General features: G+C 41.8%; 1 protein-coding gene across 1 annotated transcript in view; it reads left to right on the forward strand.

Annotated features, from left to right (window-relative positions):
• The window catches only part of ALDH1A1 (aldehyde dehydrogenase 1 family member A1), a 50,616-nt gene that overhangs the window by 15,576 nt on the left and 7,470 nt on the right, over positions 1-27,570 (forward strand). Inside the window, exons 2-11 of the mRNA XM_066604170.1 lie at positions 2,918-3,022; positions 4,512-4,652; positions 4,822-4,951; positions 5,033-5,094; positions 7,833-7,961; positions 9,478-9,591; positions 10,235-10,337; positions 10,854-11,038; positions 18,318-18,482; positions 20,075-20,232. Coding sequence (XP_066460267.1) covers positions 2,918-3,022; positions 4,512-4,652; positions 4,822-4,951; positions 5,033-5,094; positions 7,833-7,961; positions 9,478-9,591; positions 10,235-10,337; positions 10,854-11,038; positions 18,318-18,482; positions 20,075-20,232 — 1,292 coding nt within the window. The remainder of the gene's footprint in view (positions 1-2,917; positions 3,023-4,511; positions 4,653-4,821; positions 4,952-5,032; positions 5,095-7,832; positions 7,962-9,477; positions 9,592-10,234; positions 10,338-10,853; positions 11,039-18,317; positions 18,483-20,074; positions 20,233-27,570) is intronic.

Here is a 27,570-nt window from a genome sequence, read left to right on the forward strand (position 1 = left end):
CTGGAGAATTGGTTGTAGGGTTTGGTGGGTAGATATCACTGGTGGGTTTTTGTTGTTAGGACATATCTGGGAGGGAGGGTAAGATGAGGTTAGGAGAGGTAAGAAGAGGGGGTTGAGGTTGAATGTGCTGGGGTGGGGAAGTGGGATTCCTGGTAGGAGGGGAGGGGGAGGAGGGGAGATCCACCCTCATTTATAGTTGTTTAATCTTTCATAGTGGAATATAACAAAATGATTGAATCCTATTTAATGTATTCTTTGTAATTTCAAGAGATACACATACTCATGCTTAAATCTATTCTGAGAGGACCCTCTACTCTCTATCATGCGTGTTGAACCCTCCTGATTTTCCACCTGGAAATAATCTATCTAGGGTTTCCATGTCTCCATGTACCCTATCGTTCCTGTATGCGTAAATCTTTTTGTATATACAATGATCTGATAAAGATGAGTTAATTATGTAGTTGTGAATATACGACTCTTTTTCCAATTCCTTGGAATTTTAATATATTTAATATGCTCCTTGTCACATTTTTTTCAAGTGGTAAAAGCAATGAGGAAGCACCAGGTCCTCTATGTGTTGGGCAGCAAGGTGACCACATAGGGAATCCAAAAAAATGTTCATTACTTATTAAAAACATCATTCATTTAAAACATGACTAAGTTGAGAACAGATACAAAATAATTATAATGTCACTTTGGCGAATATGAAACATACCTGTCATTATGAGCACACAATTTAAGTTTGCTGTAGAAGGTCAAAGCTGTGGATTGAATAGAAGACCCAGATTGTTGCAGTTGGGGCATACTATATAAGTTAGAATTTAGTAATCATCATTTAATGTTACATATCAGCGGCCCATGGATGATGGATGAGTCTAGACAATACTGTAATTCACACACTAGCAAACAGAGATGGCTCTGTCTAAAACAAAGTGACAGTCCTTCATCGACGTGGCCAAGGCAGGTCAATTCAGAGGTCCAGTAGCTGAGTGTGGAATGAAATGAGCACAGTGTGTGCCTGATATCCAGGCAGAACTACTGTACAACTCACTTCACTGTGTCATACACATTATTGCTGAATGCACTGAAAATAAGAAAAAGAAATGTAACTAAGTCTGTGACCCGGCATTTCTCACTAATCAAGGCAAAGCTTCCCGTGGTTTCTCATGTAATTTCCTTTGAAATGAATAAGTAACTTGCCATGCATGGGAGAATCAATATGTGACCATATACAGATGATCACAGCATGGAGGCTGCATAATGAGGCAAAGTAAACCTGCCTACTCACATCTGAGGCGAATATGTGACTTTTGGCAAGACTCCTTCAGTATCACAGCCAAGAGTTTTTTTTTTGGTTTTTTTTTAATAATCACTCTCCAAAAAAGTCTTCATAAATTGTTTGAGTATTTAACACGCCGTCCAATTACATTTTCACTAGCAAGGAATGCAATTATATGGAATTATCACCTAACTGGCATTCACGTTCAGATTATTGATATCTACATTTCCAAATTTATGCTTTAACAAAAGGGATTTAGAAAAAAAAGCCCCAATTTCGGAAGATTCCTATGATAAGCTGGTCATAGTCTGTGCACATGGCTGAACTGTAATACAGAACTGTGCAGGAATTAATGAGGAGATCAGCTATATCCTGTTAGATAAGGAAGTTTGCTTTAATAATGGCTTTCTTGATCTCATATAACATTATCCAGTCCTGTATTTAACTCTAAATATACATGCACAGAGCCATAATGTAGCCACATCCATGAACCCCAATGTAGCTGTTAGGGTGGCTATACATGGATGTATTTGTGCGTGCAATACGCAGAGAATATAACCCATTGATATCAATGGAATTGAAACCTGCTCCTCTGCAGTGACTCCCGTGCAAGGAATAGCTGGAAACCACAACAGATGCACAGGAAAAGGGAGTTGGTCCAGCGTAGGGTAAAAACTCTTTTTTTTTTTCAATTCAGACAGATATAGAGAAACAAGAAGCATGCGCCATCTTACATGTTTCATAGGCATGATTAACGACAGCATGCTTGCCTGAAACATATAAGATGGCACATTCTTCTTGTTCCTCTATGTCTGCCTGAATTTTTCAATTAAGAGAAAGAGTTTTTACCCTACATTGGACCTACTCCCTTTTCCTGTGCATTGATGTCAATGCGTTCATTCTTGCTCTTGCGCATGTGAAAACATAGAACCTGCTCTAAAGGTCCCTATAGAAGTCTATGGTGCACCAATGCGCACGCAATACGCAGGTGGATGCGTGAAACATTGCACAGTTCAGAATAAAAAGAACACATTTGGAACTCATTAGACTAAATAGCTATTGAAATCGGGGTGTGGTGGTGTCCTGGGCGCAAAAAAAACATGCAAAAAGTATAGTAAAATACGGCAACACTCGTGCAAAAAAGCCTCATTCATAATGCAAATATGTTGCAGTGAAGCACGCAAAATTGTGCATATGCCTGTGTGAAGCCGCCCTTATTGTGATTGCTTAGCTGCTGGGTACCTTGCCTTATTTTTGCCAGGTGTGCATATGTTGAAAGAACACAAGTGGCAAGGACAGATACCTGACCTACCCATCAGAGGAAAACAGGGCTGTTCGCATACAAATTAGATGGCCGATTACATTCATTCATGGCTAATTTTATGCATTCCTTCACATTCCTTTCTAATTCAACAGATTTAACATACAGTAGATGTTATGTAAGTATAGGCTGAAACATCCACTATTTAAAAAAAAAAGTTAGTGATAGAGGAATAAAAAAAGTTTGGATCATTCTTCTAAATTGTAAAGTCTACGTTGACATATACATAATAACGGTGGTACACGTTGTCTCGGAGATCTCAGAAGAGACATTACAGTGCTGACAGTATATTATATGGGATTGCTTTTTTCACACAGATTTTTATTAACAATGAATGGCATAATTCAGTCAGTGGAAAGAAATTCCCCATCATCAACCCAGCCACAGGGGAGAAGATATGCGAGGTGGAAGAAGGAGATAAGGTAAGCAACGTATTGATTCTCCCTTTTTCTGGATTAAAGGGGTTGTCCGGTTACAATATGATTTATAATAACAGGCGCACATGTCCATCCAGTTCAACCTATTACCCCCTCAATGTTGATCCAGAGGAAGGCAAAAACCCCAATGAGGTAGAAGCCAGTTTTCCCTATTCAAAGAAAAAGAATTTCTTTCTGACTCCAATCTGGAAATCGGAATAATCCCCGGATCACCGACCCTTCTGAAGTAATCAGTGACTATAACATATAATATTGTAACACTCAAGAAAGGTGTCCAGACCCCTATTAAACTATTTTATTGAATTTGCCATCACCACATCCTCAGGTAGAGAGTTCCATATTCTCACTGCTCTTACAGTAAAGAATCCCCTTTTATGTCGGTGTAGAAACCTTTCCTGCAGACATCTTGGATGCCCCCTTGTTACAGTCACAGCTTCCCCATGCCCTGAAATAATAAACCAGTTCATACTTACCTCTCCCCGAATATTCCCCGCCAGCAGCTCCAGGTCTCTGCTCTGACATAATGTTTACAGGCTGCAGTAGTCTGTCCACTGGATGTCACAAGCTGCTGCAGCCAATAACAGGGCTTATAGATCGATTGCTGAGCTCTGTCATTGGCTGCAGCAGCCTTTGATATCCCATACACAGACTGCTGCAGCTAGCTGTCAGGACTTTGGAAACAACTGATTTAACTGGGAAATCTGTAGCCAGCAAAGTATTTCCCTTGCAACAGCTGCTGTAGGGGTAATGTAGTATTCTATGGTGGCCATTCAGATGAGCGTCCACTAGAGATGAGCGAGCACCAAAATGCTCGGGTGCTCGTTATTCGACCCAAGCTTTTTGTAATGTTTGTTAGCTCTGTTCGAGTAACAAACCCCTTGAAGTCAATGGGAGACTCGAGCATTTTTCAATGGACCCGCCTGGCGCCGAGCTTTTTCTCTCTCTCCCTCTCTCTCTCTCTCTCTCCCACAGCCAGACACTGCTGTAGATACGCGCACGCTTGGCACGTCACAGCAGGAAGTGGTAAAGCGGGGAGGGGCCAAAAAATTTTCTCGAACACGGTGTGGTGCTCACTTGAGTAACGAGCACCATCGAGTATTCTACTACTCGAATCAGCATCAAGCGCGGACGAGCATGTTCCCTCATCTCTAGTGTCCACCCATGTTATACATGCACAGATCTGGTTCATAAGACCAGAAGCTATTATTACAAGGCAGTTCTCTGTTCTGGTTTATAGAGAGTGACCAGAGCGCCACTCTCTGTGGCATCCATATGCCGTAGTACAGATTATAGAAGAGTTGTTTGCATGAGCCACCCCTTCCATATCGGAATAAATCAAACCCTTTTAGTATATCCTGGATTTCTGGACCATTGGGAGTGTGACTTACCTGCTCAAATATGAATTCCTTTCTTTTAATTTTAGTCAAGCTGTTAAGAGTTTCAATTGTTAACTTAGTGCTTTTTTTGGCTATAGGCAGATATAGATAAAGCGGTGAAAGCAGCAAGAGAAGCATTCCAGTTGGGGTCACCATGGCGCAGGATGGATGCTTCTGAGAGGGGTAAACTCTTGAATAAGTTAGCAGACCTGATGGAACGTGACGTCCTGATACTAGCTGTAAGTGATTGTCATGTTATAACATGACAATATTATGCTATATGAAAATGTTCTTTATATATATGTGTGTGTGTGTGTATGTATGTATGTGTGTGTGTGTGTGTGTGTATGTATGTATGTGTGTGTGTGTATTTGAGTATAAACTGAAGATTTTTTTTTTATTTTTCAGACATTGGAATGCATTGATGCTGGAAAGGCCTTTACCGCATCCTACTTTGCAGACATGCCAGGAGCTGTTAAGTCCCTGCGCTACTGTGCAGGCTGGGCAGACAAAAATCATGGCCGCACAGTACCTATGGGTATGTTATTTTAAAGCTGTTTGATATCTTCCAGAAGAAAGAATATAATCATTTTCATTGATAGACTTCTTTGACTTGTAGATGGAGATTTCTTTACTTTCACAAGACATGAACCTGTTGGAGTATGCGGTCAAATCATCCCCGTAAGTAGGCGATGCAAGCAGCATACTGTTACATTATCAATGGTCTAATGCAAACAAAAGCTTCCAAATATCTGTTTAAAAGTCCTTTTACATGGCTGTCCCATAGTCTGTCCCACAGAGAATGGAGGCGGAGCCAGTCAGAGATCTCTTCCGACTGCTCACCTTCATTTACTGCAAACAGGCAGTTGTTCATAGATGAACGACTGCCTGTTTACATGGACCGAAGATTGCTTTGTTCTTGGGTGAGCTAAAAACCAAGCAACGCCACCAAGTGAGCGATTTCTTGCTCAGTGCCGTTTGTACATGGGACGATTATTGCCTGAATTTGCTGTTCCCAGATATTATTTGTGCGACAGTCACCCAGTGTAAAGGTAGCTTAAGACATTCTAGCTTTCAGATGCTATATACACACTTGGATATTGGTTATTTTGCTTGATTTGACATACGTGTTACTCCCATATATGTAAAGCAGCACACATAACTGCAAGAACAGACTACACAAGGGTTTGTTTGTAGTCTGTAACCATAGCGATACATAAGTATGCATAAGAGATGTATATGGCAGTCATTTTTTAGTTTAGATGCATTGGAATAATACAAAGTGCAAAAGATGCACCATTAAGGCTTAGGGCGGACACCCACTGGCGTTTTTTTCTCCACTGCACTGCGAAAGCAAGTGAAAACTCTCACCTCACAATGAGAGAAAAAAAATGGGATGACGCCGGGATATCGCCAGTCTGTTCAATGGGGCCAGCGGCAGCAGCGCTAGCCCCATTGAAAAGATATGGAGAATACCGCGGACTTCTGCCACAGCTGTCACAGCTGTGGCAGGAGTTTCCTTTGTCCCCGTTGGGACCGCGAGCTCCAGCTGGCTCCCCGTCACTGCTATCCAGCACTTTCAGCAGGCGAGGATTTAAAAATCCCCGCCTCCTGAAAGGGCTTAGCTATTGGTTGAGCGCTCAGCCAATTACAGATAGTGCTTAGCTATTCATTCATGAATAGCTAAGATAGTGCTATTCATGAATGAATAGCTAAGATAGTGCTATTCATGAATGAATAGCTAAGCACTATCTGTAATTGGCTGAGCACTGAGCTAATAGCTAAGCACTAGCTGTTATTGGCTAAGCGCTCAGCCAATCAGCACAGCCCTTTCAGGAGGCGGGGATTTTTAAATCCCTGCCTGCTGAAAGTGCTGGATAGCAGTGTCGGGGAGCCAGCTGGATGACGCCTCTGAGCGGCAGATAGGTGACTATTTTTTTTTAAACTTTTTTTTACCACTTATATTTCAAGCCCTTCCCTGAAAATCATACTGCAGGGTTTGCCACAAACCACTGCTTTCAATGGCACATTGAAAGCCATGGGATAGCATGCTGCACTTCTACCACAGCTGTGACAGCTGTGGCAGAAGTCCGCGGTATTCTCCATATCTTTTCAATGGGGCTAGCGCTACTGCCGCTGGCCCCATTGAAAAGACTGGCGATATCCTGGTCTCATTGAGGCGTCTTTCTTGCACTGCGAGGCAAGTGTTTTCACTTGCTCTCGCAGCGCAAGATAGAAAATATCGCCAGTGGGTGTCCAGCCTTAAATAGACAAACGTATGCACAAATACGCTTGCTGCTATAGAGCATATTTACGCATGAGCCAGTCAAAATTCAGTTTTTGTTTTTTTTACCATTTAAATTTCGCATTATTGAGCACCATAAAAAAAAATATCAAGATAGGGCAAGACATGTCTTTTCTTGCACGTCTAAAACATACAGGCGAGAAAGATAGGACAAGTCAATGGCCGCAAAACTTGATAAAGTTACTTAAGTCTGTTTAAGCCCTTAAATAGGGCTTATTCTGATAGGCATATATCGGTCAGGTTTTCAGGCCCGGCTAATACACGCTGCCCCTCTCTGCAAGGGGGGGCGGGGGGTAGCAGCGGGGAACAGGGGGGAGCCCTCTCTCCCTCTCCCCCCCACTCGCCGCTGCAACCCCGCACTCACCCACGGCGCCCCCCGAATCTTTTCGCCCGAGTACGGAAGTACTCGAAAATCGCGGTGCTTGGGCGAAAAAGGGGCGTGGCCGAGTAGGTTTGCTCATCTCTAATAATGAGTCATTAAACATTAGGCTGTACTTACAATTAAGGCTGGTCTTAATACAATGAGCCTCCTGAAAGCCCCCACGGCTGTAATGTGGATTGCCTATCAATTCATGCCTGTGGTATGGCTTCATAAACTGCCTATCAGATTGCGGTATAATATAATGCTATGGTATTCCATCATACTGCAGGAGCGATCAAACCATCTCAAGTTCTTGTCCTCTATGGATACTAAAAAGAATTTTGAAATCAGTTCAAAAAACTTTCATTAATTATTAAAAAAATAAGTAATAAAAGTAAAAAAAAAAACATTTGCCACATTTATAATTAAAAAAAATTGAAGTAAAAAAACCCCAAAACATACTTGGAATCGCTGCATTTTTTTTCCATCCAAAAGCCAGGCAGCTGGGTGGAAAGCGAACTGACCCCATTATAGACAATGGGGTTCATCCGGCGCTGTTCAGTTCTGAGATGGAGCCTTTGGACCACAGGGATTCCCCTGAACGTAGTAGGAAAGTGGAATCCCCATCACAGGTGGGAAACCACCCTTAGTAAACTGTTATTTTATTTGTTAATTGTGACGTGCTGTAAAAATATTCTAAAATACTTTCTCTGTAGTAATAATAATGATATAAAATATCTTTTTGTTCCATAGTGGAATTTTCCACTTGTAATGTTTTCTTGGAAACTCGCACCTGCGCTCTGCTGTGGCAATACTATTGTCGTCAAGCCAGCGGAACAAACACCATTGACTGCTCTGTACATGGGATCACTAATCAAAGAGGTATGTGAATGGCTGATCAAGTGTTTTACAAACAGTAGCAGAGCTACACGAAGTTCCTGTGTGTGATATAGCTGTCCATATCAGCTTCTTCTAAGGAAAAATAAAAATTAGAACAAAAAAACATTGTTTTTGGAAACCTATTTTTTTTTTCAACGTGTTTGGCACTGCTCTGAACCAGACCGCAAAGTAAGGCCGCTGTCCACGGGCGTTGTGGCATCCTGCGGCGAATCTCAACCGCGGGAGCCGCTGCCCGGGAACAGGAGTTGGCAGACGGTTCTCCGCAGGTCAGCCTATCTGACAGATAGGCTGACCGTGGAGAATCGGGGCAATTCGCAGCATGCTGTTAATTGCCGGCTGCAAGCGGAGAATCCCAATGATTCTCCACACGTGGACGGGGGGCCAGTGCTTTCCATAGCAACGCTATGGAAAGCTCAGCCTATGTGATTCGCCGGCGATTTACCGTCGGTGAATTCACGGTCGTGGACAGGGGGCCTACCGGGTGAATCTGGCCTAAGATCTACCCTAAGTTCTGACTTAGGCCCCCTGTCCACGACTGTGAATTCGCCGGCGTTGGACAGGGGGTCTTACTATACTAACTTTTCAGCAGGAGGTCTAGCAGCGAGCAACATCTAAAAAGCTCACCTCCAAACGGAAAAAAATGTACTTGGTTGCCCTGTATGTCAATGTCGCACTCCAGAAGTGATACTAATGAGCGGCAAGCTGTCAAATATGTGCAGGGAAAGAAAAAGAAAAGCTAGGACTTAGGCCTCATGCACACGAGCGTGACTTAATGGCACTCTGGATAGAGCCCAAGCAAGTCTTCTCGCAAGGGTTCCAGCGCAGGTAAGTATCCTTTTCTGCACTGCCGGCCCTATTCACATTGACGCAGGAGACACCGGAATAAAAATCATCGTTGGCTCGTTGACTTGTCGTTGCATTTCTTTCTCCTTGCATTCAGAGGAAATGTGAAAAACTCAATGAGAAGAGAATGATTCTCAAGGATGAATCTGCCCATCTAAACGAGAGCAAACGAGTTGGTGATGACGTCTCCAGCTCGTTCACTTGTACAAACGATTCTCCTTCAGAATCATTCAGTCAAAAAGGAACATAAAGTGCAAACGGTAGACTGGGGATAAAGTTGTAAGACGGTACAAACTTTATTTGTGGCCAGTAAGTGACGCGTTTCAATCTTTGAACAACAGTCAAGTATTAGCAAACTTGGGACACCCTTTGGAGTACAGGTCAGCACAAAGTATTGCTTTCGAGTCTACCTACCTTCCTGCTGGTAGCCAGTATTTAAGAGAGAACATTCTTACTTTGCTAGTCAAATCCAAGCGCCATTAAAATAAATTGTATAGATTCAGAGATTTTGTGCAAGTTGACATTGTATAACTGTATATAGAAATGCTTATGTTTTATATTGACCTTCAGTCTATTGCCTATCACATTGTGATTCTAGCCATACACTTCTGAATGGGAAGTAAATAGGTCTCTTTGTTTCTCTTTTATTTTGTAGGCAGGCTTTCCACCAGGGGTAGTTAATATAGTTCCTGGATTTGGACCCACAGCCGGAGCTGCCATATCACATCACATGGACATTGATAAAGTTGCTTTCACTGGATCAACTCAGGTATGACACCCATTTCACTTAGAAGACGGCCTAAGAACGTTGTCCATATAAAACCCATGTGCATTGGCTTTTGATGTAGAAGATAATACAACCCAACAGTATATATAGTGCTGAATGAAAGCATGAAAACTGACTGGATGAAAAATTGTGATGTAGGTAGACTAAGCTTGTTGGAAATGCCATAGTGGGGGAGAAAGAAAGATCCTCGATCCCAGCATGTTTTTGAGTAAATTCTAGCCAAGTTTGAAATATCACATGACCTCCTTTGCATTTGAAAAACCTGAGCTGAATTCAATATGGCAAAGTTCAAAATGGCCGCCAAATAGTCTCCTCCAACAAAAAAATCTAGCCTCCCTTCCAATTAATACGTTCAAACATTGGAAGTCAATTTTTCTCAGGATTACACCCATTAAGTGGGTGTGTCCAGACTTTTGCCTCACACTGTATTCAGCAGCACCCATTAAAAACACACAGCTATTTTGTCTTCTAAAAACATTAAAAAACAAGACAAACAGAAATGGTCTTTCGAGCTGCAAGAACAGCGTATCTGAATAGTGGTTACAATTCTGACTGAGTTCCATTACATTTGAAAAAAAAAATTCTTTAGATATTACTTGATCTACTTCTTTTTCTATCTGTTTAGGTTGGAAAGCTGATAAAGGAAGCCGCTGGAAAGAGTAACCTGAAGAGAGTCACACTGGAGCTTGGAGGAAAAAGTCCACTTGTCATCTTTGCTGATGCGGATTGTTAGTATCGCTACATTGTTGCCACTGTTTATTACTTGTCGCTAATGTTATAAGTAATAGCGCCCCTATGACAAATATGTAAATGCTGCTGTTGAACCCATGTTAGGGTGGTTTCACATCTGTGTTGGGGGTTACCCTTTCCTGCTCCATTCGGGGAGCAGGAAAGGAGAATCCCCATGGTCGAACGTCTCCGTCTTAGACCTGAAGAGCACAGAACGGTCCCCATTGACTATAATGGGGTCGGTATGGTTCCCACTCAGCTGCCCAGAAGAAACAACAGTTGTATTTTGTGCTGGACCTGCGACATAACCTCCGACTGAAATTTCCAGCGCCGATGTGAAACCAGCCTCAATATGACGGTTATGACTGGTCTGATCAGAGACCCTTTCATGCGTTCGGCATTGTCACTGACACGGCTGAAACAGTCACCTACGATTTTAGCCATTTATACTAAACCTGAAAAAAAACGGTTGCTTTATCTATTTCTCACATGATGTGTTATACTTTTTCTGGCAGTGGATGCCGCCATTGAGACTGCGCACCATGCGCTGTTCTACCACCAGGGGCAGTGTTGTATAGCTGCATCTCGACTATTTGTGGAAGAACCCATTTATGAAGAATTTGTGCGCAGAAGTGTTGAGAGAGCTAAGAAACGTGTTCTGGGGGACACCCTCGCACCCACAACAGACCAGGGGCCACAGGTACATTTGGGCTTTTAATCTCATAATTACGTAGTGGTCGTGAAGAGGGAATTTTACTGATAGGCTAATTATTGTCACCCGCAAGCATATAGACATTGATTTTTATTATCTTACTAGGCGATATACCCGTGCGTTGTGTATATATGTATACTAGGTGATATACCCTGCGTTATGTATATACTAGGTGATATACCCTGCGTTATGTATATACTAGGTGATATACCATGCGTTATGTATATACTAGGTGATACACCCTGCGTTGTGTATATATGTATACTAGGTGATATACCCTGCGTTATGTATATACTAGGTGATATACCCTGCGTTGTGTATATATGTATATACTAGGTGATATACCATGTGTCCTTTATATATGTTTATACTAGGTGATATACCCTGTGTTGTGTATATACTAGGTGATATACCCTGTGTTGTGTATATATATATATGTATATATACTAGGTGATATACCCTGCGTTGTGTATATATGTATACTAGGTGATATACCCTGCGTTGTGTATATATGTATATAATAGGTGATATACCCTGCGTTGTGTATATATGTATATACTAGATGATATACCCTGTGTTATGTATATATGTATATACTAGGTGATATACCCTGCGTTGTGTATATATGTAAATACTAGGTGATATACCCTGTGTTATGTATATACTAGGTGAATTACCCTGTGTCGTGTATATATGTATATACTAGGTGATATACCCTGCGTTGTATATATATATATATATATATATATATATATATATATATATATATATATATATATATATATAGGTGATATACCCGTGTTGTGCATCTATGTATACTAAGTGATATAGCCTGCATTGTGTATATATGTATATACTAGGTGATATACCCTGCATTGTGTATCTATGTATACTAGGTAATATACCCTGCGTTGTGTATATATGTATATACTAGGCGAATTACCCTGTATTGTGTATATATGTATATACTAGGTGAGATACCCTGTGTTGTGTATATACTAGGTGATATACCCTGTGTTGTGTATATACTAGGTGATATACCCTGTGTTGTGTATATACTAGGTGATTTACCCTGAGTTGTGTATATATGTATATCCTAGGTGATATACCCCGTGTTGTGTATATATGTATATACTAGGCGATATACAGTACCCTGTATTGTGTATATATGTATATACTAGGTGAGATACCCTGGGTTGTGTATATACTAGATGATATACCCTGGGTTGCGTATATACTAGGTGATATACCCTGCGTTGTGTATATATGTATTTACTAGGTGATATACCCTGCGTTATGTATTTACTATGTGATATACCCTGCGTTATGTATATAGTAGGTGATATACCCTGCGTTGTGTATATATGTATTTACTAGGTGATATACCGTGCGTTATGTATATACTAGGTGATATACCCTGCGTTATGTATATACTAGGTGATATACCCTGCGTTGTGTATATATGTATTTACTAGGTGATATACCCTGTGTTATGTATTTACTAGGTGATATACCCTGCGTTATGTATATACTAGGTGATATACCCTGTGTTGTGTATATATGTATATACTAGGTCATATACCCTATGTTGTGTATATATATTTACACTAATATGTACAGTGATTTTATGACTAGCAGTCCTGGAATATACAAAGTGGGACACAACAATGAGCCGAGCACCGCGCTATTATGAAAGCTGTCTAAAAGAAAATCTGTGTTGCCCATAGCAACCAATCACAGCACAGCTTTCATTTTACCTCAGCAGTACAAGAAATTAAACATGAGCTGTGATTGGTTGCTATTGGCACCAAAAATTAGAGGGGAAGTAGACAAGTTTTAGATTTTTAACCCCTCCAGTATTTGTCGCCTGGTGCTGAAGAGCGCTCATGCAAAATGTCACTCAAATCGGTCGAGAACTGTGGATCTGTATACAACACAAACAGACAGATCTTTTACATATGAGATAGCTGGTCTGATCTGGGGAGTTAAACAGCTACACAACGGACACTTGTACTTATAGGCACAGTGTGGGATCTTTCACAGGACGGAATATTCTGCACCAGCGTTGGGGAACACGCCCTCCCAGAATTCCACACAGCCGACTGTAGAACTGCTGGCAGGATTCTGTTATTTGCAATTCCGCATGAAAATCTGCATGTTAGCAATGCGCATTGTAAGGCTACATATTCGGCAGCAGGGCGTATTCAGCGGCAGGGCGTATTCAGCAGCATAGCGTATTCAGCGGCAGGGCGTATTCAGCGGCAGGGCGTATTCTGCGGCAGGGCGTATTCAGCGGCAGGGCGTATTCTGCGGCAGGGCGTATTCTGCAGCGCTACTGAGGAATATTCCATCCTGTGTGAAAGGTGGTGCTGTGAAGTTGCACATGCGGAGATATCTCTCCGGTAGCACAAGGGCTTTGTCGGGCGACCATATTACCGCGTGTGGCACGGTATTGGCAAGGATGGCTCTCGAGCCGTGGAGCATTGTGGATCATCTCTCCAGCCGGGCTGAATCACACTCAGCATCTGGTTTATCATTATTGTCCTATCACAATTCTTTGGGTTGCTCTTTGCATTCCTTCTCTTCTCCTTTGTCGCATTAACTCTTTGTGAGTTAATCTGTGGGACTGATCAGCCTGTTGGGCTCAGTAGGCACTATTGTGCTCACTTATATGGTACATACATATTCCGCAGCGCACTACACAGATTGTCATCCATTACATTGGGCCCTGTCCCCATGGGGTCCGAGTCTGAAAATCACTTTGGGAAGACAGGTGCTGCCCGATCTTCCCCTCATGATGTATTCACTACGCGCGGGATAGATAGGGACGGTCCTATCTCCTCTCGCCGATACAATTAACGGGGGAGTTTCCCGATAGTGAAAATGAAGCTATTGATATGAGTGAGTTAGTTTTGTCCCGTTATGCGGCCGCGATAATCACCGCCGAAATACACGTTTATCAGAGACCGCCGTCAGTCACACATTTAGTTTCCAGCGTGGAGTCCGTCACTTCGTACTGTAATAAAAGAGTGCCTTGCATAATGATGCCAGAAGGTATTCTAATCGTACACGGAAGTAAGAGCTGCTACAGCGGCGCTGTGTGAATCTATCGGGTTCCCAGGCTTTCTTTGCTTAGGGATCAAATTGTGCAAGAAAATAACTAGTCTGGCTTTTGGCCCCAGTCCAAGGTGTTGTCTTCAGTCCTTGGCCCGGCCACGATGACACCGCGTGAACTGCTAGCTGATTATACTGCGATGTGTACATCGCTTTATACAAAAACAAGTAAGAAGTCCATATCCAGCAGACGGAGATCATACGGCAGAACGCGGAGGCCGTTGTAGATGGGATTCCAACAAGTAGCAGAGAATGCGCAATATTATTCGCCCTTTTTGGCCCACTTTTTCGTAGGTGTCCTTTCAGACTATCATCTGCGATAGAAAAATATCTACAACCTAAGGGCTCCTTCTCACGAACATATTTGCGCAGTGCATTCCGCACGCAATACACTAAAGCTTGAACTGTCAACATAGATAAGATGCTCCCTTTAGTTTACAACTACATAACAGTGGCTTCAGAGTAACGCTCGCTTCAGAGTAACGTACTTGCGCAGTGAACGAGGTTGATTTGCGCGGGTTCGCACTTAGCAATGCGCAGGGCGTGTTCATATGCGTGCACAACAAACCCTCCATGATTTAAAAGGCGGGGCCATTTGGTGCACAAATACGTAGGAAAATAGAGCAGATCATATTTTTTTTGTGTGCAACCGAAATGCATGCAAAACAAATCATTCATGTGAAAGATTGGTTCAATTCTCTGTGTATTGGACACATATACAAACGCACAAATACTAGCGCAAATACATCCATCCATAGTCAATAGAATCCACTGATTACTCACATTACTCGTTTTTGCGCGTGCATTTCCGTTGGACGAAAAAATACGCGACCTGCTCTATTTTTCTGCGCATTTGTGCACCAAAGGCCCCATAGGAGGGTGCACGAACGTGCGAAATGCCATAATTGCGCCGCCACCTGTCACTACACTATAAAGTTTGCAGCTGATAGCAGGGAAGGCACGGTGGCTGTCTTGCAGATTGTTTATGATCATCTCAATTTGGAAGCCCAACCGAGTTGAGGTGGAAATGATCACCAATTTAGGTGAGCGGAGGCCGGCACTCTTGGACATCGGAGGACGTCCGACTCCTCCTTCTAGGAACAACCTCCCACATCTCACGTGACTGTCCAAATCAGCAACCAAGACAAAAGAACATCCTCATCATCAGAAGACATGTTTTCAACCCAGGAGCGTAGGCAAAAGCTCAAAGGTCAGGGTTTCCAATATTTATCTTAGGGCCCCCCAACTTCTCTTAACCCCTTAACGAAAAGGCGTAAGTTGAAGCTCCTGGGCCCTAATGCAAAACCTGTAGCAGGGCCCCCAACTATAATGCTTTATTCATAGTACTGGGCTCCCTATATAGAGAAAAGAGGCCTTATGGGCCCCCTAAGGCTCCTGGGCCCGGGTGCAACCACATCCCCTATAGTTACGCCCGTGCTCTAACATCAGCTACTTACTCATAAACCCACAAAGTACCAGAAACACCACAGGATGGTGTCACGCCAGACATGTTGACTATTTATGGGTGATTGCAGGGGGCTGAGTCAATGATGACAGCATGACGTATTGCTAGCATATTTATATTAGCGCGCAAATGCGCAGCTATTGTGAACGCGAGAAAAAAATATATGTGGTTACTCACACAAAAAAAAACACTTCTTCGGTACGCAATTATGTGGCACAGCAGCACGTGTATTTGCACTTACGCTCGTCTGCAGGGGCCCTATGTCTTATTTTCAGAAAACAAACAATCTCTTCTTAGTGTTTGCGAGTTCAGTTTTTGTCTAACAGTTCACTCAAAGTTCCTACAGGCTGCAGGGCATTTTACGGACAAGATTTCGTAAGATAAAGTATTTGGAAACAAATGGTTCTTTATAAGCAGCGTATAATTAACGTGCTTTTAGTGCGGTGGAAGGCTTAGAGACTGCTACTGAATACAGTTATTGCGGTGTAATACATCAGGACGTGACTGTGTTTTTTCACTATTTGGGTGCGGATTTGGCCACTGCTGATTTCCAGAGTAATTGCTGTGGGTTTTCGGTTGTGGAAGGCAGAGATTACATCACATGTGAAGGTTGCCTAAGGGTCTATACCTGGCAGCAGTGTGCATTCATAGGATCATCACCCCAGACTGCAAGGACATATAAAACTTACAGGTGGTGGACAAAAATATGGACACACCGTACAAAATGCATGCCTTAAATTACATAGGATTATAAATCAAGAGGTGAAGTAAGCACAAATTTGGCGGGAACACTGTCAGCTTAAGGCCCCCTGTCCACGGGTGATGCGAAGTCCCGCGGCAGATCTCCACTGCGGGAGCCGCCGCCGATTCTCCGCGTCAGCCCTATCTGATAGATAGGCTGGCCTCGGAGAATCGGGGCAATTCGCATCATGCTTCCAACACATCAACTTCAAGAACAGACTGTTTACTTGCTGGGTAATACATCCCACTCCTTGACAGGTGTCACTCAATCATTATTCTTCACTTATCAATGGTTTTAATGTTATTGCTGATTTGTGTCTACCTCCGAAGAAGGGTATCTTTAGTAGGCCTACCATGGAATGCTGTCCATGCTTTTTCTATGGGGAAGAACTAAATAACAACATATTTGCAATATTTCGTTCCTAAATGCTTGTTGACAATCAATCAGTATTTGGCTTTACCTTTCTGTTGCTTAATATAAACTAGAAGACAATATTATATTACATTGTCATTAATTACATTGTGCAAATACAGTTAGACAACCCACGGCCAAATAAAGCCAGTGAGGACTTGACTAAAAATAACATGTAGAATAGAAAAAGGTACAAGGCCTAACAATTTTTTTTCAAGGAAGCAATTTCCCTTGCATTTCAGTCAAGCGTGAAGCTTTTATAGCCATTCTCATTATCTTGACTCTACATTGTGCATTATGGAGTTTGGCTCGAGTTACAGGATAAACAAGTTAAAAAAACTGAAAAAAAAGAAACTTGAGATTGATGAAAAAGAATTATATGCTCTATTAATTCTTGGGCTAAACTGGAATTATTGTCATCACTATAGGCATTGTGTTGCTCTAGAGTCAAAGTCATGGCAAGAAATCTTAATACAATTTATTGGCAATTCCATTACTTAACCCCTTCCCCATCTGTGATATACATGTACAGCACAGTGGTGTAAGTTGGGTAAGTGGGCTCTGTAGCAAAGCCCACTGCATACTCTGTTTAAAACAACTGATACCTGCCACAAACAGGAGCTATTAGAGCTAGCACTGATTGTGGCTGTTTGACAAACTACTTACACTGCCATTCCTGACTGCGGCATTTATGCTGTTACCAAGAGGTGGGGCCCCCCCTCAAGCTCAGCATCGGCCCAACATAACTGCAGTATGCCAACTGTGGGCATGGTAACCCTTGGCCTAGTGAAGGCTACCATCACTGCAATGTGAACCCATTTTATGCCCTAATGACCAACCAATTTTTAAGTTTTTGTCATTACTGCATTCTTAGAGCCATAACTTTTTAATTTTTCTGTTACCAAAGCCATATGAGGGCTTGTTTTTTTGTGAGACAAGATGTATTTTTAATAGGATCGTTGTTGGGTACATATTATTAGTGTTGAGCGATTCATGAAATATTCAGGTCTGGATTGCCCAACCTGATTTTAAAAAATTATCGCAAGTCGGAACAGTTGATTTCAACTCCCATTGAAATCAATAGGGGTAAAAAAAAAGTGTGCCGATTTTTGCAAGATCCGGTCATGATATGCAAAAATCGTCAGAAAATTGTTTTACAAATAAAGTGAGTGTGGCTCAGTTGTAGCACTGTTGCCTTTTAGTTCTGGGGTCCAAGGTTCAAATGCCATCAAGAATTACATCTGCACAGACTTTGAAAAACTCCATCCAGATGTTGCCCTTGGTCAGATTTGAACCTACAACAACAATGCTGACAACTGAGCTGCCGCTCTTGTCTGTTTGGCTCCAGTGGAGAGAAAAGAACAAGAAGAATAAACAAAAAGAGCATAAAAAACCCATCTAGATGTTGCCTTTGTTCAGAGTTCAGCCTACAACTCAAGCACGGCACAGAAGCGGTGCTAATAACTGAGCCACCTTACCTGTCATTCTGCTAAATTGTTTGCAAAAATAATATTCTTCATCATTTTATATTTCAGATTGACAAGGAGCAATATGACCGAATTCTAGACTTAATTGAAAGTGGAAAGAAAGAAGGAGCAAAACTGGAATGTGGGGGTGGTCCATGGGGCAATAAAGGCTTCTATATCCAGCCTACAGTCTTCTCAAATGTTAAGGATGACATGCGCATTGCCAAAGAAGAGGTATGTATATCCGTAATTCAAGTGAATCTTCTAATCTATTCCAAAAATTCTATTCAAGGTTTTCCATTTCAAATGTTCGGAAATTCGGAATCCCTTCCTAAATGGTGTTTTCATAAGCTCAAATACATGATGAATATTGAGCCTTAGGACAACCTTATGAAAAAACAGCCTGAGTTATAAGGGCTGAGTCACAATGACAACCCCTGTACATTGTCCTGAAGGCAACACTTGGACAGGTTTTCACATTCTTTGAAGATTTCTGGTGCAGGGGTCGACAGAGCCAATGGTCTGTTGCATTCCATTGGAGATTGAGAGGGAAATTCTGGGGCTGTGTTCATACACAAATAAGGCCATATTTACACAAGTGAGTGCGATGTAGGTCGGTGAAAATCTAACCTACATCGCACTCATTTTTTCTGCACATGTAATGCATTTTGGTGTTAAAAATGCATAATTCGCATTAATGTGCATGTGTTTTTCATGCATGTGAAAAACAAAATCACATGGGGTTCCATTACTCAAAATGATAAGAAACGAATACTACTTGCATGCAAATTACATGGCCTGCAACTGCAATGCATTTTTTGTGTGTCTGCCATAGGAAATAATGGCCAACCCTCGAACAAGAATCTCCCAAAAATAGGACATGCTGTGATTTTTTGATCTCAGGCTCATGTTTTTTAACCCATTGAAAATAATGGGTTCTTTTTCATGTGCGACTTCTGTCCATCTCACAATCAGACAGAACTCACAAGTGAAAATTGCCTGTGTAAACACAGCCTTATGATGATGACCCCTGTCCATATACCCTACTAGGGCATATGGATATCAGAGAAGGATTCCCCACTTGACGCTCTCCTCTATAAACCAGAGCAGAGAGCATCTCACAAACACGCATAGTTGGTTATTGATTTGAATGGCTGGCATGTGCTATTATGTTTTCCCTTTAGTAGCCAAATGTTTGGCCAGATTTTACTTCCCTGGTTACAGAAGGTCATAAAATAATATAATTCAAGATGCAAGAAGGATGCAAAAAGTTGAAACTCCAACCTTAAAACCAATATAGATAGAAAGTATAGAAAATACAGAAAGCATAGTTAAAGGAGTTGTACCAAAATCTAAAGTTATTCCCTATCCACAGAATAGAACTTTATGATTGGCTGGGGTCTGACGGTTGAGATTCCCACTAGTCCCTAGAACAGGAGTCCCGACGGTCCCTGCATGAATGGAGTGGTTGACACGCATGTATTCTGCCGCTCCATTCATTTCAATGACAGCACCAGAGATTGCCGGGTGCTTGTAGTCAGAAATTTTCAGTACTGTCATTGTACCCCCATTCTCAGGATTGCGTCAAAGTCACATTAGTTATGTCCTATCTCATGAATGCGGGATATCTTTAGATTTTGCTACAACCCCTCTAATGAGGTAACGATAAGGGTTCTGCTGCTGGGACCTTCATTGATCTGAAGAACATATTCAGTTTGAGTAGTGAAGTGGTAGAAATCTTCATTGAAATGCTAATGCTCTCCTAACACATGATGTACATGATAAATTATATAATATGTCAATATGATTTTGTTTTACATCCATAGATATTTGGTCCAGTACAGCAAATTCTGAAGTTCAAAACTGTTGACGAAGTAATAAAGAGGGCAAACAATACCACATATGGGCTGGCTGCTGGAGTGTTCACCAAAGACCTTGATAAGGCGATGACCCTTTCTACCGCTCTTCAAGCAGGAACTGTTTGGTAAGCCAACAATTTTCCATGTAAGAGCTTAAGGTGAAATTATTATCAATGACTTTCAAAAGTCAAACAGTACTGAAAGTACTACATTTACCTAAATTTGTGGATGCACAGGAGAGCAATTTGGAAGTGTATCACATGGTTCAAGCAACTGAGGGAGATTGATTTCAGGTGGATCTTTCCAACAATGTGCAATACAAGAGGCATAGGTTTAGGGTTTAAATATGCATTGTTGCTCTCTTGTCATGTGCCTCCATGTTATGCCTGTTAGCCTTTTGTTGTAAGCCTCTCAGTATCTCCGGGCACCATTGTTTTTGGGTTACCGGCAGAGGTGAGTGTCAGCATGGGCCAAAACAAAGCCTGATGCAACATTGAAGGAAAAGGGCAGAGGAGGTGATATACAGGGTAGGTTTTGGCTTCAGAAGGGTAGTGTGGTGCAGACCACGTGTGTTGCTTAAGTGACCTACTATGAGTGTGCAGAACAGGCAAGCTAGCCTATGGTGAATTTCGGAGGCCGAGGGACTAAGAGAGCCTGTGTGATGCGGTGGGCTGGTAGATAGACTTTGGGAGTCATTGCTGGGTTGGGGTTGACTGCACTTGTGCAAAATTTAGTGGAGAGCTGCACGTATGTATAAAGGCTGTCAGCATTATATATGCAGCACAGGAGGGGGTGTATACTGTGTCTATACTGTGTGCTGCTCATTCGAGTGTATGTGGTGTCTATAGTGAGACTGCACACTGCCTTATTGTAGACTATACTCCTGACCTCTGCACTCTCTGCCTAGGAGGATCTGTGCCTTGATCTATATCACTGGGTTTCTATAAGAGTGTTTGTTCCTGAATGAATGGTTACTTGACACACAAGATGCAACAGATTTAACCCCTTCAAGATCAGAGATTCTTTTTTTTTGTCCTCGTCTTCTAAAAGCTATAACTTTTCTATTTTTACACCAATGCAGCTGTGTGATGGATTATTTTTTGCAGGATGAGTTATATTGTATATTTTAATAGTACTATTTAATGTTCTATATAACGTACTGAAAAACAATTGCAAATTTTTAGTGGGATAATAAGAAAAAATACAATAGTGTAATATTTTGGAGGGTTTCGTTTTTATGGCGTTCATGGCGTAGTAAAAATGACATACAAACTCAATTCCGCGGGTCCATACGATTACAGTGATACCAAATTTATATAGTTTTAATGTTTTACTACTTTAAAAAAAAAAAAAAAACTTTAAAAAAAAATTTCTTTCTATCGCCATACTGAGACCCAGAACATTATTTTTTTTATCAATTGGGCTGCGTGATGGCTCATTTTTTTGCATGGAGAACTGTAGACTTTATAAGTGCTATTTTGGGGTACATACATATATCTGATTGTTTTCAATTCAATTTTTGGGGGGCCAGGGTGACAAAAACAAAACTGCAGTTTTGGCATTCAGTATTTTTTTTAGATATGGTGTTCATCATGTGGGATACATATTGATATTTGTATAGTTTAGACTTTTATGAACACTGCAATATGTGGGGTTTTCCATTATTTAGATTTAGAAAAATTGGAAAAGGGGAGTGTTTTTGGAACTTTACATTTTTCATTTCTTAATGTTTAACTTTTTTTTAACTTACTTTTTACACGTTTATCTAGTCTCCACAGGTGACTTGAACTTGTGATCATTTGGTCTTTTGTACTGTATAGTGCAGTACTTTAATACTACTTTTAATGTTGCCTATCAGGTCCTGCCACAGGTACACACTGTATTCATGTGCTTAGACATTCTAGTTATGCCAGCCCACTTTTAAGCCATATGATGAGTTGTAGCAGATTTTCCACTCCGAAAATCTATAATAAAGCACAGTGCAATGCACATAAATGGGGGGTAGTGAACTCCCATCCACACAGGACAGTCATGCTCGGTCCCTTATTACATATGGTAGTGCTCATGGTTTTAGAGGATATTGTATATTTCAATATTAGTGCACCCCCAAAAAAACCAAAGAATTTTCTTGGTCCATATAATTGTTGGTAAGTTTCTCAGCTACTCTGTTGCCCCTATATAAACCCAGCTTTGTTTTTAGGTTTTGCATAGAGCAAAAGTAGAAGCTACCACTTTGACATAATATTTAAGAAAATCAAGCTTAAAACTTAATCATCTATAGGTGTGAAAAAATGAGATTTTATTTTTAGGACAAATCACCCAGCAATAAGTGCCACCCCATGTGTTGGGTATAGGCAGACAGGCTGTGACTTAGAGTAGCCTTGCACGGACCCACAGCAGAACAAGCAACAATCACTGCGCAACTTGGTGGAATATCTCAAGGTCCCCGACCCTGGTGGAAGGAGCACTCAGAATGTTCAAACTACTCTTGGAAAAAAATATTAGTCTGGTTTCACATCTGCATTGGAACCTCCAGCTGGAGATTCTGCCACAGATCCAGCTCAAAATACTAGAAGAAAAAGCATTGCATGCTTTTTCTTCCAACCAAAAGCCGGGCAGCTGGGCAGAAAGTGGATTGACCCCATTATAACCAATAGGGGCCATCCGACACTGTTTGGCTTTGTCCAAAGATGGAGCCATTTGGGTGTGGGAATTCCCCTTTCCTGTTCCCCAAATTAAGCAGAAAAGCAAAACCCCAAGGGCAGATATGAAGGTTTATAGTGTTCCACAGGAGAGCTCACCTTACTAGTGAGAGATGGACCCAATGTTAAAGCAATGAGGAAAACATTAACATGTGTCTCATTAGGTCCTGTTCACACTACCATTAAAATGCTATATAGAATACTGTATGTTAAAGGTTTATCTGGTTTGTACAGGTAATAGAGTATGAGTACTGAATACTCCTCAGTGCTGTTAAATGTTTCATGTGATGTCTATAAATGTCACAAAACATAATGAACAGAATTCACCCAAAGAAATAAAGCTGTTAAAGGTTTGTACCAAGTACCACAAATTAAAACTTTTTGTGATGCATTTTAGACTTTTCACATGTTTACTATGGAATGGTTTCAACATGTTTAACGAAGGGTGGTTAGGATTAATCCAGGAAAACAATAGACTTCCTACTCTGGAAACAGGAAATTCCTCTATTCTGCCAGCTCTGCTCATTTATGAGGATGGATAGATATTATTATATGTTAGGTTTGCACTGGGGAGGGAGCTATAATATACAAGGACAAGCAGAAAGGGTACAGTTTCATTCCAGGTCAGATCTTCCAATGTTACATTGTAGCATCTTTTAAAATACTTACCCCAATAATATCTGTCTTACAATAAAGTTATTTAAGTATACCTGAGTTTTCATAAAAAAACTTAAAAGCAGCTCAGATCTTCATTGGTCGCTGCTTTGGTGCCGGATAAGGTGTGTCAATTGAGTTTTCATGTAGATTGTCCTATTTTTCTGCAGCTCTGCTGTTTGCAATTTACTTACAGATGTGGGGCATGTCCTTAGCCAACTCTCCTGCTAGTACTGTACTGGCCGGGACTTCCTCTTCCACACTTCTCATGCTACCTTGTATAGCCCTGGTCCAATTACATGTGAGGCAGCATTCGGATCCTTGCCCCTCTGTTGCATATTGTAGCAAGCAATGTCCCCATGTCCTTGTTACTACAGAAGCTAACTGCCGAGCAACAGGCAGTGGATTGCAAAGGTGCTGGAAGGGAGACCCCATAGTGGCAGTCATTTCAAATTTTCAGTGTTAGAACAAAAAAATGTAATAGAAGTATATTACAAAATTGATGATACACATTTAGGCTATTAGATGAGCAGAAGTTGTGTGAAATGTTAGCGTCCACTTGAAGACCTAAATTCTTCCAAATGGACATGTCAGACATAGTTGTGATCCTTCTTTTTGAAGAACAATTCTGTAGCAAAATGTGGATTTTAAAAGAGTGATTTTATTTTTCATCTTCTTTGTAAACACACAGAAAAATCTGTAGCAGCAAATCCACACAAATTGGTGCAAATTTGTCTTCCCTGAGCTTTATTCTAGATTTGCTGTTGAAATTACAGCAAATCTGACCCATGTGGACCTACATTTAGCAGGTCACATATTAGTCTTGAGTCATAAGAGTTGATAATTGGAAGCTGCCGTAAGATCCGACCTTTGATGTTGAAAGGCTGATATCTTTTATTTGACCTTCAGCCTTTATTCATGTGCAGCGACAGCAGCGGAGCATGATAAGTGACATGAGCTATAGACAGCAGCGGTGTACAGCAAACACTGCATACCGAAACATTAGAATGAGACCACTGGTGATGGATGGTTCAGGCTACTCCAAGCACCTCATTCAGGACCACAAGGCCTTCACTCCCTCTCCTGTGTAATACCCTGGAGGACGTTGGCTCTATAGGTGGTGCTCCGGTTGGATGGTTATTATCCCCTTTGTTAAGCTGCCCATGCACATTTGATTAATGTTAGACATAAAGCTAATTTTTCTTATTACTTAACTATACATGAATAAACTAAAGGCAACAATATCATAAATTCTTTTAATTCAACAATATTCTTTTCAGCCCTAGCGATAAACAGTTAATTATGCGGTATAACTATAAGGGCTTATTCAGACGTGCGTATATAAGCCGGGCTTTCACACCTCAACCGATATACGCTGTCCCTCCCGCTCACCGGTTCTCTGATTCTTTCCTCCCCTCTGAGCTGTTTGCAATGACAGTGGGCGGGATGGGGCGGAGCTAAGCTCCCGTCCCCTCCCTGCCCCTTGTCCATAGCCAGCAATGGGAGTGGGAGGGACAGAGTGGAGCTTAGCTCCAACCACGCTCCCGCCCCCTCCCATTGCAAGCAGAGGAGTGGGGGAGAGCTGGTGAGTCGGAGGGAAAAGGGGATTGCTTAGATGGAAGAATATATCGCCTGGCCGTGAAAATGGCAGCCAATATACGCTAGTGCAAATAAGCTCTAAGTGTGTTTCTTTTTTAAATGATCCCTACATGGTCCCAAAGCTCATAAAACAAATTGATCTGCAGGTGATGATGCATTGAGACAACTTCTGCCCCAGTGAGTTTCTTGCAGGACTGTTTCCCTAACTACTAGTAAAGAAACATTCTCTAAATCTCTTAGCATTCTACCTGTCGGGTATTTAGGAGCTGCATTAAAAGTTTTCCATAGACCATGAAATGGAGCACCTTGTCGCTCTCATCAGAAAGACAGAATTTTTCATTTTAAAGTTGGATAATATTACATGTAAATGAATACCCCATATCTACCGCATTATTAAAGGGGTTGTCCCGCGGCAGCAAGTGGGTCTATACACTTCTGTATGGCCATATTAATGCACTTTGTAATGTACATTGTGCATTAATTATGAGCCATACAGAAGTTATAAAAAGTTTTATACTTACCTGCTCCGTTGCTGGCGTCCTCGTCTCCATGGTGCCGACTAATTTTCGGCCTCCGATGGCCAAATTAGCCGCGCTTGCGCAGTCCGGGTCTTCTCCTGTCTTCAATGGGGCCGCACGTGCAGAATGCCGGCTCCGTGTAGCTCCACCCCGTCACGTGCCGATTCCAGCCAATCAGGAGGCTGGAATCGGCAATGGACCGCACAGAAGAGCTGCGGTCCACGGAGGAAGAGGATCCCGGCGGCCATCTTCACCGGTAAGTATAGAAGTCACCGGAGCGCGGGGATTAAGGTAAGCGCTGAGCAGTTTTTTTTTTACGTCCCTGCATCGGGGTTGTCTCGCGCCGAACGGGGGGGGGGGGGTTGAAAAAAAAAAAACCCGTTTCGGCGCGGGACAACCCCTTTAACTGTTTATTGCTAGGGAGGGCTGAAAAGAATATTGCTGAATCAAAAGAGTTTATGATATTGTTGCCTTTAGGTTTATTTGGCTACTATTAAGAACTTAGAATCTGAATTGTTTGCTTCATGGTGATGTTAATAGGTCACATATTTTCCCAGAGTCGTAAGAGTTGATTGAAGCTGCCAACAGATAGCTCTGAGGTTAAACATTAATATCAGCTCTTTTTTAATCATTCATTCAAGTACAGTCATAGTAGACAATTATACCCCTCTAGTATACAACCAACCCTATAACAACCCCCAGTGTCATTCATTAGTTCTCTTTGGGTCTTTGTACACTTATTTAATCCCATTTTGGAGAATTCCCGACTGTCCTCTGGGTGAAGAATGCTTATTAAGCTAGCAATTTTTTAATTAATGTGCACTATCATTTGAAGCAAACTTACACTCTAGAGCTCGGAAATATTACTGCCATTATTACTTAATTAAAGTAAGTGAAGGCCATTGGACACCACCTTGTGAGCTTTTTTATCGGATTACGTTAAAAATTCTGTACAGACTTCTATTATATATAGAATCGGTTGAGCTGACTGAGGAATCAGGAAAGTTCCGTACTGGACTGGATGAGGGAGTGATGGGTCCCACTGCCAACCTACCCATTGCTACAATAAAAATCCAGTAGTAAAACACTGAAACAATGGCTCAACAAACTAAGTTTGCTGAACAAAACCACCTTTTTGGATTTTCGTTTCACCTAGTTTAAGCATCTGAGTGAAATATACACTCCTTCCAGTCACATGCCTAATATATACATATACACCCAGACAGACAGGTACCATATATACTCGAGTATAAGCCTAGTTTTTCAGCACATTTTTTTATGCTGAAAAAGCCCCCCTTTGGCTTATACTTGAGTGAGGGAAAAAAAAACTACAGAAAACCTGCAATACTCACCTCCCAGCCGGCGTCTGTGGCCCCGGCGCGATGGTCTTCCCGGAGGTGTGGCAAGCTGCTTGAGAATTCTCCCTGCTCAGCTTTGAATTCCCCCACCGTCAACGCTGTGAAGGTCAGCACTGTGATTGGATCGAGCGCCAGCCAATCACAGCCAGCGCTTGATCATTCACAGCCATTCAGTGGATGACATCACTGAATGGCTGTGATTGGTTTATTGAGCGATGGCTGTGATTGGCTGGCGCTCGATCCAATCACAGCGCTTGCTCACACAGCGCTGACAGCGGGGGAATTCATAACTGAGCCTGGAGGTGACAGCAGGGAGAATTCTCAAGCACTTTGCCGCACCGCCGGGGAGACCATCGCGCCGGGGTCACAGACGCAGGCTTGGAGGTGAGTATTGCATTTTTTCTTTACCTAATATATACTCAAGTATAGCTAGGCTTATAATCGAGTCTTTAAGTTTTTCCAGTTTTTTGTGCTAAAGCTTATTGACTCGGCTTATACTCGGGTCGGCTAATACTTGAGTATATACGGTATTTCATTTCTCCTTTTTGCTCAAAGTCTATGTACTGCAAGTAGCTCTTTCTCTAATTTTCTGCTTCTGCCATAAAATAAAGCTGGATGGACCCATCGTATAA

Source organism: Eleutherodactylus coqui, chromosome 5 (assembly GCF_035609145.1).
Source record: "Eleutherodactylus coqui strain aEleCoq1 chromosome 5, aEleCoq1.hap1, whole genome shotgun sequence".
Classification (NCBI taxonomy): Eukaryota; Metazoa; Chordata; class Amphibia; order Anura; family Eleutherodactylidae; genus Eleutherodactylus; species Eleutherodactylus coqui.